The 12310-nt window shown below is 41.0% G+C and overlaps 1 protein-coding gene across 1 annotated transcript in view; it reads left to right on the top strand.

Annotated features, from left to right (window-relative positions):
* The window catches only part of NRCAM (neuronal cell adhesion molecule), a 255637-nt gene that overhangs the window by 215695 nt on the left and 27632 nt on the right, over nucleotides 1-12310 (top strand). The window contains exons 14-20 of the mRNA XM_054726170.1: nucleotides 163-274; nucleotides 1632-1798; nucleotides 1893-2040; nucleotides 4647-4771; nucleotides 6738-6839; nucleotides 11640-11837; nucleotides 11935-12005. Coding sequence (XP_054582145.1) covers nucleotides 163-274; nucleotides 1632-1798; nucleotides 1893-2040; nucleotides 4647-4771; nucleotides 6738-6839; nucleotides 11640-11837; nucleotides 11935-12005 — 923 coding nt within the window. The remainder of the gene's footprint in view (nucleotides 1-162; nucleotides 275-1631; nucleotides 1799-1892; nucleotides 2041-4646; nucleotides 4772-6737; nucleotides 6840-11639; nucleotides 11838-11934; nucleotides 12006-12310) is intronic.

Genomic DNA, 12310 nt, shown 5'->3' with positions numbered 1-12310 from the left:
GAGTGGCTGGTAATGTCATGCCTGATAGAGAACATATGAACAGAGGCATATTGGTTGTTCTTTTCCATAAACTCTAATGGCCTTAAAACAAAAGGCAATGAAACAAATGGTGGGTCTAAATGTTTATTTTATATTTACTTTACCTTTTCTAAACATTTCTAGCTGAGCCCCCACGCATCCTTACATCTGCAAACACACTCTATCAGGTCATCGCAAACAGGCCTGCTCTACTAGACTGTGCCTTCTTTGGGTCTCCTCTGCCTACCATTGAGTGGTAAGTATTGGCCCTATTTCTTTTTAATGTTTTCATTTGCCAATGCCTTCAAATTTCTCAATATGTTGGGTTTTAGTCAGAGAACATATAGAGGAAAGGCAGTGCAGAATCCATATATTATTAATTATTAAATGTATGCACACACATTTATTAACTACTTGCTCTGTGCTAAATGCTTTCACGTGTATAATCTATTTAACAGCATGCATTGTCAACCACAGAGATATATGTAAATGTTTTTTATAAAATTTAAGGTTGTTGCATTTTACAGTGCCATGGACATTACCTGGGACTTCATGCATGGTGGCTAAGAAGCCTTGGTTGGGGGACATTCCTTGAAAATCAAATATCATTTGGGGTGGGGAAGAGAATTCATAAGCTCAAAATCAGAATTTATTATTACTAGTGTTTACCTTTATTACCTCCACCACCTGAATTTCCTGACTTGGATCCAGCCAAGCTCTCCAGTGTCCCTTCACTCCCCAATTTAGTCCTTCTTCTTCCCTATAACACTCCTGATACAAGTTCTGCTCATCTCCTAGCTTGCTTACTGTAGCACAAGCTGGGAAGAAACAGGGCTAGCATAAGCAACAGCTCAGAAAGAATGAGTGAAAGACAATTGGAACGTTCATTTATTGGTCAGCTATGAGATGCCAGACATTGTGTTGGGCTCCTCCTGCTGATGTGAAATGAAAGCCAGGTGTAGGATTAAAGGATAATCTCACCATGTCCCCACTTCTACCACAGAGGCATGGATGCTTGTGCAAATGATTTCCTAGTGAAGGGGGCAGGTTAACACTTAGTCCTGGTTGATTTAGCCTTTTCATCCACCCTTACTTCTCCTATCTGACACGAGCCAGGAAGCTGAAGGTACATATACATGCTTTATCCTTTTTCGTCCCTGAATATTTTTCTAGTCATACTTTTAAAAGTACAAACTTTATAGCCTTGAAATCAAAATCTCTTTAGAATGAGGTTACAATACTTCACAATAGGGGGGAAATGTCAAAAAGAGCAGTGTTCATTGGGCCTATTTTATCACTTATTTAGAGATAGAGTGTATAATAATGTGTTTAAAACATTATAATTCTATCATTTTGAAAATTACAATTTAAGTATTTTGTATTGTCACCCTAATTCTTCAAGCACCACTGATCATTGAATTCTCCAGTTTTACATCCTATCTTTACATTGATCCCGCTGACGTGCAAGAATGCAATATGCTGTGCAGATTTCAAACATCTCTGAACTTGAATCTATAATGCGTATCATGATGTGTTGACTTTGAACGTGGCATTTTATGTCTGACTTCAAATTATGATGTGTTTTACGTCTCATTGTGATTATTTCCATGAAGGTTCAAAGGAACTAAAGGTAGTGCTCTTCGTGAAGACACTTACGTTTTACATGAAAATGGAACTTTGGAAATTCCTGTGGCCCAAAAGGACAGCACAGGAACGTATACATGTGTTGCAAGGAATAAGTTAGGAATGGCAAAAAATGAAGTTCACTTAGAAATCAAAGGTAAGGCAGAGGTGGCAAATTTTTTTCAAGAATTATGTGACTTTGAGCAAATTCTCCAGCTTGGGCAATAGACAACAATAACTTTAAATTTCAGATCCAACGAGGATCGTTAAACAGCCTGAATATGCAGTTGTGCAAAGAGGCAGCACAGTGTCCTTTGAATGCAAAGTGAAACACGATCATACCTTGATCCCTACTGTCACCTGGCTGAAGGACAACGGTGAGCTGCCCAGTGATGGAAGGTATTTGAAGATGATCACTTTCCTTTCTCTTGCTTCTCTCTTTAAGCTGGTATTGACTAAAGGTTTATTGTATAATGACTTAACCACGATGTTTTAAAAGTTTCTGAAGTCTGCTTTGTCCAGAATAGATACACATATTCTCCCTGCTGTAAAATGTCTGTACCCAATCAAGTTATTGAAATAAGACCCTGAGAATGTTTGTCTGCCATTGTGTGTTGGTCTCCTGTGTAATTCAGGAGAAAAACTTTCCAGGCTTTGGACAATGTCCATTGTTTTCTGCTTTGTACAGTGAAGTCTCAACAGATGTTCTCATTATCACCCTACAAATAAGCAGAAGTATGATCTCTTGAATCACCAGAGCAGGCGTCCTCAAACTACGGCCCGCGGGCCACATGCGGGTGTTTTTGCCGTTTTATTTTTTTTACTTCAAAATAAGATATGTGCAGTGTGCATAGGAATTTGTTCATAGTTTTTTTTTAAACTATAGTCCGGCCCTCCAACGGTCTGAGGGACAGTGAACTGGCCCCCTGTTTTAAAAGTTTGAGGACCCCTGCACCAGAGTGTGCCTGAAACCTTGTATTTTTTGTTGTTGTTGTTGTTGTTGTGTTGTTGTTGTTAATCCTCACCCAAGGATATTTTTTTCCATTGATTTTTAGGGAGAGTGGAAAGGGGAAGGGAGAGAGAGAGAGAAACATCCATGTGAGAGAGACACATTGATTGGTTGCCTCCCGCATGTGCCCCTTCCCAGGGCTGAGGATCGAGCCTACAACCCAGGTATGTGCACTTGACTGGAATGGAACCCAGGACCCTTCAGTCCAGGGCCGACAATCTAACCACTGAGCCAAACTGGCTAGGGCAGAATCCTTGTATTTTAAAGCAGCAGTCGCCAACCAGTGGTCCGAGGACCACTGGTGGTCTGTGAGGTCCGAAAGGTTGGCAACTGCTGTTTTAAAGGACACTCGTGTCTATTTGGATAGGGAGTTTTCTTTTGAGTTTCCTTAAAGCCAATAAAAAGAGAGAGAAAAAGAAAACATTTAAAAGAGCCTAAGCATATTGCAGCCCTTTAGATTAGAATGGAAAACAAACGTGGTATCTATTTTCCACGTAAGGCCCTCAATTTGACTAAGTATGGAGCTGAAGGTATGAATTTTAGCTATCAGAGTGCAGCGACAAGCATCACCCCCTGTTGGAAGGAATGCTGGGTGCTGGTGGAAATAGTTTCTGTGGTTTGCTTACAAGGTGCCGATATGGTGCCCTGTTGTTGTTAATAGCACCTAGAACAACCATGTGGCCTTCTCCTCTATATGCCCAGAGTTTCCATCTAGTTCTGTGCTCCAACAGGTCAGTTTTATTTGTGGAATCTGAGTGATAAAGGATGAGAAGGAAACATGAAGTAATGACCTTCAGTTTAAGTTGGCTAAAGCTTTAACTTGGAAATTCCCTGCAAAGACATTTGATTTATACAACCTTGCATGAATCCTGCCATGCCCATTGTGACCCAGTTGATTGGAGTGCCATCCATACACCGAAAGGTGGCAGGTTCAATTCCAGGTCAGGGCACATGCCTAGGTTGTGGTTCGATCCCCAGTCAGGGCATGTGGGAGGCAACCAATCGATGTTTCTCTCACATTGATATTTCTCTCTCTCTCTCCTTTCCTCTCCCTCTCAAATCAATAAACATATCCTTGGGTGAGAATTTTTTTAAAAATCTGCATGAATCCTATTTACATGGATTTTTTACCTACTGAGTAATTTTTCATGCCCACAAGAACCTCCAGAAAACTCTTCGTGGTGATTGCTGATCTAAATCTTCCTGTTTCTAGTGATAAAGCTGGTCCTATTTTTTTGCATTTACTCTCTCCTACGAGAGTTTATGCATGTAGTAAAAGTGACATAAAATTTCTGCAGTAAATTCTAGATTATTTAAAAATATACACTTTGTGCCCTGGCTGGGTGGCTCAGTTGGTTGAAGCTTCATTCCATACACCAAAAATTTGCAGGTTCATTCCCAATCAGGTCACATACGTAGGTTGAGGGTTCTATCCCCAGACAGGCATGTATGAGAGGCAACCGATCTCTCTCTCTCTCTTTCTCTCCTCCTCCTCCTGCCTCCTCCTCCTCCTCCTCCTCCGCCTCCTCCTCTTCTCTCTCTAAAATCAATAGAAACATATCCTTGGATGAGAATAAAATTAATAATAAATAAAATATGCGCTTTGCTGGAAATTGAGCTGGATGAGTAGTGTTGAAAGGTTTCTTAGTAGCAGAAGCCGTAGGAAACCCTTTAGTAGGGTAACTGGAGCTGCCCCACCTCACCTCGGGATGTCCCTGGTCTCTAAGGAGCTCTGAAACTCCAGGGACATGGTTGAGCGCCATCAGACCATGTGCCTCGATAGCCCTCATAACCCACGGTTACAACCCATTCTAGTTGTTTTCCCACTGTCATCATTATCAAAGTGATACATACTGTATAAGATTTTAACTTTAAATGTGCTGCAAATTTTCATCATCCTTCTCTTTTACCAAATTCACAATTTCGTGCTAGTAAAACAATCATCACATGTGGTTAGATGTCCATTTCAGTTGCTCAGAATGTGTTTTATTCACAGGTTCACTATTGACAAGGACCATTTGGTGGTAGCTGATGTAAGTGATAATGATGGTGGGACCTACACGTGTGTGGCCAACACAACTCTGGACAACGTTTCTGCCAGTGCTGTGCTCAGCGTTGTCGGTAAGAACTGAACACTCACAGCGTAACTGTTTCAGGTAGAAAGGAAAGATTGTCTGCAGTAACTGTGTACTTGTTAGAGTTTCACAATTTTATTGGTGAGTTAAATACTCATTTTTCCTCTTTGAAAGATACCCAAGAGGCTATAATTTCAGTGTAACTATACTCTGTAGCAGCACTGGAGTAAAATGGTGGCTATGCATATGAGTGATATTTGCATAAGAAAATTGGGGAACATAATCTTATTTAAAATGGAAGGGTTTTTTCCCCCCTAAGTTGGTAACGCATGTTTATCAATGCTATGGCTCACAGTGAAGCATAAGGCTTCGTTTTATAATCTTAATCATGTTCAATCTTCGTCTTCTTGTGCTATCGTATATCTTTCCATTACTAATTGTGATTAAAATCCTTTATATTAATGTCCTTTCTAGCTCCTACTCCAACTCCAGCACCCATTTACGGTAAACTAATGAGTCTTCTTTCTCTATTTTCTGTCAAACAATTTCACATTTGCAGAAAAATTAATTTTCTCTATCACATCTTTGTGTTTCTTTAAGGAAAGGGCTGTCACCTGTTCTGTTGTGTTGCTCCATTAGTGCTGTGCCTCATTTCTTCATTATAACTCTGGAACTTTTCACTGAATATATTGCCACTCTCTTCTAAACATTTCATGTGTCATTTTAAAGTCATTTCATTTTATAAATGTCCCTCTTTGATATAATTTCCCTGTAGAAAAGCATAGTGTTTGCTCAAAAGCTGTCATCCACATTTTACATAATGAAAAAGCTATTTTAAATATCATTCCACAAAAATCAGGCTTTTATATAAGTCTATTAGTAGCTTTTTTTGGAGAAGTAAATATTTTGGGATTCCATTTTCAAGAAATTGATGTAGGAAAGCCATGAATGTTTAGGGCAACATTTGACCTTCGTATCTGAGAAAACGAACTCACTGTGTGTTAACAAAAGACAAACCACTAAAGAAAGACCAAGAAAAGGGCAGCTTACAGTTGTGTGATTTTTCTGAGTTTGGAAAATAAATCAGAAATTATTTCCAGAAATACTTTTGATTAAGGAACCCTCATCTTTATTTAACATATAAATACATAAACTAATTTTGTGGCATAAACTCAGCCAGATTTATGCAATAGAAGATCTCTCCTTTGTAGGCATTTATTGCTTCTTTACTGATAGGAAATAAGTGCCCTTATTTTTGTATGGTCTCTGCTCCTCCAAGAGCCAAAGTTACCCCAGGAGCAAGGTCAGGAAAAGTCCCAGGGAGGAACATGAACTCTCTGGATCTCAGAAGCACCATTAGAAGAGGCAGACACGCTTCTGGGATTCCTTCATTCTAAAAGGTGTCTGTACCCGTGTGTCCTCTGAGCGTACACACGCCTTCCCATGTGACTGTTGTGCGGAATAGCTGCATAAGGTGTGCATGCTGAGAGCTACCTATTGAGCACCAATTTTAGAATGCCCTTAAAAACATAAATATTCTTCAGGAGCCCCCCAGATCCATAACTTAGCTTGGCATGTTTCAGGGAGAACATTTGAGTCTCCGTTGAACTGTACATGTACTTGCCTGTATTTGTTTTTCAGCATTTACTATTCTGTTTCTCATTTATTAGAAATTACGTTTCTATATCATTTTTTCTGTCTTTGCTCATTGGTGTTCATGAGAAGACACACACTGAGAGTGCTGGTGAACCACCCACACCCACTTCACTGGTTTTGGTTCCAAGTAATTTAGTTTCATTTGAAAAAGAAGCAAGCAGGACTCATTGATGGGTTGTCTTGGGTGGGCTGTGTGTTCCCAGCAACCTCAGCTGTTTCCATTTCATTTCAGTTGCATGCTCATTGACCATTCAGTATGCTGTGCCTTTAATACATCCCCTCTATGAATAGTATCACAAGTAAAGGACAACCTCATAAGGATGGATGGTTAATTATGATGTATGTTTGGTCTACAGATGTCCCAAATCCTCCCTTTGATCTAGAATTGACAGATCAACTCGACAAAAGTGTTCAGCTGTCATGGACCCCAGGCGATGACAACAACAGCCCTATTACAAGTATGTGGTGCCATTCGCTTCATCACTGATGCAAATAATGACCATTTTTTAATCACTTTATCATATGCAATTGAAATTCCTTACAGAGTTATCTGATGGCATTCTGTGCTTCATTACTAATAGAACAAAAACATTTATTTATGTCTTTCTTCTCTTCAGAGCTAGAGTTATTTCTGGTTTAGCTTCTGATATGGGACACTAATTGATTGCTGAAGATGTTAATTAAGCAAACACACTATCATTTTGTGTTTAAATTTCTACCACTGTAAGAAGATGCGTTGTAAGTTATTCATTTTGCCCATTAATGTGGGAGTAAAGGGTAAGAGGGCCAGGTGCTATAATGCCTAGCCTATATATTGGGAAATTGAGTCTTAGAGAATATAGTGGCTTTTCAAACCCACACATCAGGTCTGTTAACTTCCAGACCCAGGTGTCTTTCTTCTAATTATTTTTTACTGCAACGTGGTGGCACCATCAGTGCTGTCAACTCCTCACCTTGATGACATAAGTCTAGGGAATAAAATCAGGTGAGGGACCATACCAGAAAGGTACTTGAAGAGCTTAATAAAATTAGCCTATAGGTAAGTTTAGAAATTTTAAAACCATAAAGATACTTGAGTGTAGACACATGCAAGACACATGCCTATAATATATTATTATCTTCAGGTATATACTGCAGGAAGACTAATGAACTGAGGCTTCCACTTAACTCAGTGTATTAGCTGCTTAGGTTGCTTGGAGACTCTTTTTACCTAGGATACAATGATAGTATTAGATTTCAAGGCATTGCTACTCACCCCTTCATTCACCCCTTCATTCAACAGATATTTATTGAGTGCCTGTTATTTATCAAGCATTGTTCTAAAATAAAACAATGAAAATTATCTGCCCATATGGCACTTTATTTTAGTTTGAGGACACAAATAACATAAAATTAATAATACTGTTATTATAAATAACTAGTGGCCCGGTGCACGAAATTCATGCACATTAAAAGGGTATTAATTAGAGAAAATAATTTAATATTGTTATTTGCCCTTTCTCTATAATAGAAGTGTCAGAGATGAAAGAAAATTAGTAAAATGTATATGAAAACCTTCCTCCTGTCAGAGTCTGGGGCGCACCACGGGACCCAGAGTCAGGTCCCTGCCACCCACATGTGCCTCAAAATCGCGTGAGACCCAGACCCAGCCGGCGCCCTCCCCCCCGCCCCCCCGCCATTGGGCTAGATCTAGACCCGGCCAGTCCCACCCTTGTCAAGCCCCGCCAGGCAGGGGGCATAGCCTCAGGTCCCCTGGTCCAGCGCCAGGACGGGGGGCATGGCCTGAGGTCCCCCAGCCCAGGCCGGGGCGGGGGGGCGTGCCTTGAGGTCCTCCATCAAGCCCCGCCAGGTGGGGGACACGGCCTGAGATCCCCTGTCAAGCCCCGCAGGGTGGGGGGCATGGCCTGAGGTCCCCCGTTAAGCCCCGCCAGGCGGGGGGGGGGGGCGCAGCCTCAGGTCCCCCAGCCCAGCACTGGGAGGGGGGCCCAGCCTCAGGTCCCCTGTCCAGCCCCACCTGGTGGGGGGCATGGCCTGAGGTCCCCCGGCCTGGCGCTGTGGTGAGGGGAACAGCCTGAGGTCCCCTAGCCCAGCACTAGGATGGGAAGCGCTCCTTGAGGTCCCCCGTCAAGTCCTGTCAGGTGGGGGGCACGGCCTGAGGTCCTCTGTCAAGCCCCACGGGGGCGGGGGAGGGCATAGCCTCAGGTCCCTGCTGATTGCTCGTTAAGGCTCCTTATGAGAACTTGGCCTCAGCTGTGGGTGCAGCCATCTTTGTGACAGAGTGATGGTCAATTAGCATATTCCCTCTTTATTAGATAGGATGTTATTATATATTTGTATACATGTATATGGGTAACACACACACACACACACACACACACACACACATCTCAGGGCTCCCTTCAAGAGAGAACCTGCTGCAAGGAGTGTTAACAGCAGGCTCTGTCAGCTGCACCTTCCCCAAAGACCTGCTGCAGTGTTCTCTCTTCCTGAGCTACTCCATTCTCTTCCTGAGCTATTCCATTGACTGAGCACAGAGAGGGTCCTAGAGCTCAGCCGCACCCAGCACAGAACTTGACTCTGGGCTCCTCGTTGACGTGGCTCAGGCTATAACTGCAGTCTGAGGCTTTTCCTACACACTGCTCCTTCCTTCCCCCTCTCCTATCACGGACATCAGACCTTCATCATAGTCTGAAGATCTTCCCTGCCTACACCTTCTCTCTCTCCTTTTTATCTTCCATGGTCATTTCCCCCTAGAGTCTCTTGCACTTCTAATTCTGTCTCAGCATCTGCTTTTTAAAGGACTCAAACACATATATATCTATACGCCTGGTTGTGGCACGTGTATATATGTTGTGCGTTTGTGGTACATACAGAAAAAACAAAGCATGAGAAGGAGGTTAAGGAGTACAGGGGTCAGGGCTATAATTATGAATAGGGTGGTCAGGAAAGGCCACATTAAGAAGGGAACATTTGAATATGTCAATAAAGACAGGAGAAGGGAGAAAGTGAACACACTATGCAGTTTCTGGGGGGAAATCTTTCCCAACAGAGCAAGAAAAAGAGCAAAGCCTAAAACAGGGGCGTGTCTGCTAGGAGGCCAGTGCCGCTGGACTGAAATGCACAAGAGGAGGTAAAGTAGGGAGAGAAGGTTGAAGAGGTAGAGGTGGCAAATGGAGGGAGGTAGGGTGTGAACTTGCAGGCCTTGTAGGCCAGTATAAGGGTTTGGGAAGTTATTGGAGGGATTTAAGTAGAGGAGTGATTCATGGATCACTGTGGTTATTCCATTGAAAACAGTCTCTTGGGTCTCAAACTGCATTGAAGTACCCTGTGGAACCTCAGCCAACTCATAGGCTCACAGGGGTGCTTCAGGGCATTTTTTAAGCTTTCTATTTGTAAATTTTGATATTTGAAAAACAGTGACATCTATCAGGCACCACATGAAAAATTAGCTTGAGGCAGTTTATGGTTTTAATATGATATTGCTACATCATATTATAATGATATCATATCTCTGCTAAGCCTTTGCTGTGATAAAAGGCAAGGACCACATGAAAATCACTGCGGAACAGGAAATGAGTAAGGTGGTATCCAGTCTGTTTACAAGGTTTCAGAAGTTATGTGGTATCCAGTGGTAAGACATGAATAGTTATTAAGTTATATGAACCTAACTACTTACATGGAAATGTTATTTCTTTTGTCCTAAGGGAGCCATCAAAAAAATTACTGGAACACTAAATACACCATGAACTGAGAAAGTTTAAGTTCTTGTGAGTTAGTAGGTTATGCAATAATTCAGGCAAGAAATTATGGAGGCTTGAAATTGGCTGAGAGAGATGGAGGTGCTAAAAAAATGGTCATATTTGCATGTATTTTAAAGTAGGGCCAACGGGACTATTGAGAGTATGAAAGAGTAAGGGGGCTAAGAAAGACTTCAAGGTTTTGACCTGAGTTGTCACTGTGAATTTGGAGAGGGAAGTGGAGATCAGTCTTGGCCATATCCAATCTGAGATGCTGTCATAGACAAACAAGTGGAGTTGTTGGGCAGGCAATTAACTACTCAAGTCTGCATTTCACGGGCTGCAGACATAAATGTGAAAGTGATCAGTTTATTAGACTGGAGATCACCTCCCAATTGGTGTGGATTGAAAGGACGGAGCACTGCAACACATGATGTTTCTAATTCATCTTTGTATCTATAATTCATATTATTGCACATGGCAAATAGCAGGCAATTGATGAGTACCTATTTTTACAAGGGTAAAACATGTACATACCACACAATTTTGGTAGATGCAAGAGGGTATGCACTGAAAAGTGAGTCTTCCTCCCACCCCTGGTTCCCAGTTCCTCCAGTGACACCAATGGTACGTATGTATCTTCTGAGAGGTAATACATGTACATTCAAGCATATTTTGTATGTGTCAGAGTAAATCTTTTTACTTTTACACAAGTGTACTACTCAGTACACAGTGTTCTATATCCTACTTGGTTTGACTTAAAATATACTTTAGAAATTATTCCATTTTAGTACAGATCGAGCAGCTCCATTCATTTTTTTATAGCAGCAGAGTATTCCATTGTGAGGATGCACCATAATTTATTTAATGAGTGTCCTATTGATGAACATTTAGGTTGTTTGCAATTAGGTTCTTTCAACCGCAAACCGTGCTGCAATGTGGGTTCTTTAGCATGTGTATTTGATCATATGCATGAGCGCATTTATTCTAAATAAATTGCTAGAAGCACAATTTCTCAAGCAAAGGGTATCTGAGTTAAATATTTTAGATGTTCTAAATTGCCCTCTATAGAAGTTGTATCAGTTTACACTTCCCACAGAGTATGAGAATACTTGTTTCCCTGAGTCATAGTCAGCGTCAACGAAGTATGTTCAACTTTAGATTATTGCCAGTCTGTTTAGTGGGAAATAGTTTCTCACTGTATTTAATTTAACTTCTATAATGAAAAATATTGACCATCTTTTCATATATTTAAACTTTCCTAGGGCCATCTGCGGATCCCTTCTAAAGAGTTTTCAGTAACTAAACTCAGCACGCTAGAGAAATATTATTGGGTATTCTTAAGTATTGAAGAGGATGTTAGAACTCTGAAATCAAAATATCTTAATGAAATATTTCTTGAAAGTGAAATAATTCATGTTTGACTACTCATGTTAAATTGTTATTCATTATTCTAGTAACCTACCCTTGAGTGACTGAATTCACTGTCTTGCATTTGTTGTGTGTGTATGTTGTGGCCAGAATTCATCGTTGAATATGAAGATGCAATGCACGAGGCGGGGCTGTGGCACCACCAAACGGAAGTTCCGGGGACGCAGACCACAGCCCAGCTGAAGCTGTCTCCATACGTGAACTACTCCTTCCGAGTGATGGCAGAGAACAGCCTGGGGAGGAGCTTGCCCAGCGAGGCATCTGAACAGTATTTGACCAAAGCTGCAGGTAAAGCAGGACTTTTGTGGTATGAAATAAAATAGAAAAGTTTTCCACTGTTTGAAAAAGACCAAAGCTTACATGTGTGTGGCTGCTTAACTTCTAGAACCAGATAAAAATCCCATGACTGTGGAAGGACTAGGATCAGAGCCCGATAATTTGGTGATTACGTGGCAGGTGAGCTATGTATAAAACCTTCAACTTTCCTCTGTATACTTTAGAGTGAAAAAAACTGATTTTAAAATAATATCTGTTTTAAAATCCCATTTTACCCATTTTGGAGGAAAATATATGTTATATATCTTTTCTTAAAAGACAGTATTGTGTAGTAGTTAAAATTGTGTAGTAGTTAAAATCTTGATGAATGCGTACAAATTCCAGCTTTGCCACTTATTATGTGACTTTAAGCCAGTTGTTTAACATTTCCATTATGTATTTGTATGATTGGAAGAATAATAGAACCAACTTCATTCAATGCTTAC

This window comes from Eptesicus fuscus, chromosome 14 (assembly GCF_027574615.1).
Source record: "Eptesicus fuscus isolate TK198812 chromosome 14, DD_ASM_mEF_20220401, whole genome shotgun sequence".
Classification (NCBI taxonomy): Eukaryota; Metazoa; Chordata; class Mammalia; order Chiroptera; family Vespertilionidae; genus Eptesicus; species Eptesicus fuscus.
The sequence above is the reverse complement of the archived record's forward strand: the minus strand, read 5'-3'. Positions and strand labels throughout refer to the sequence as shown.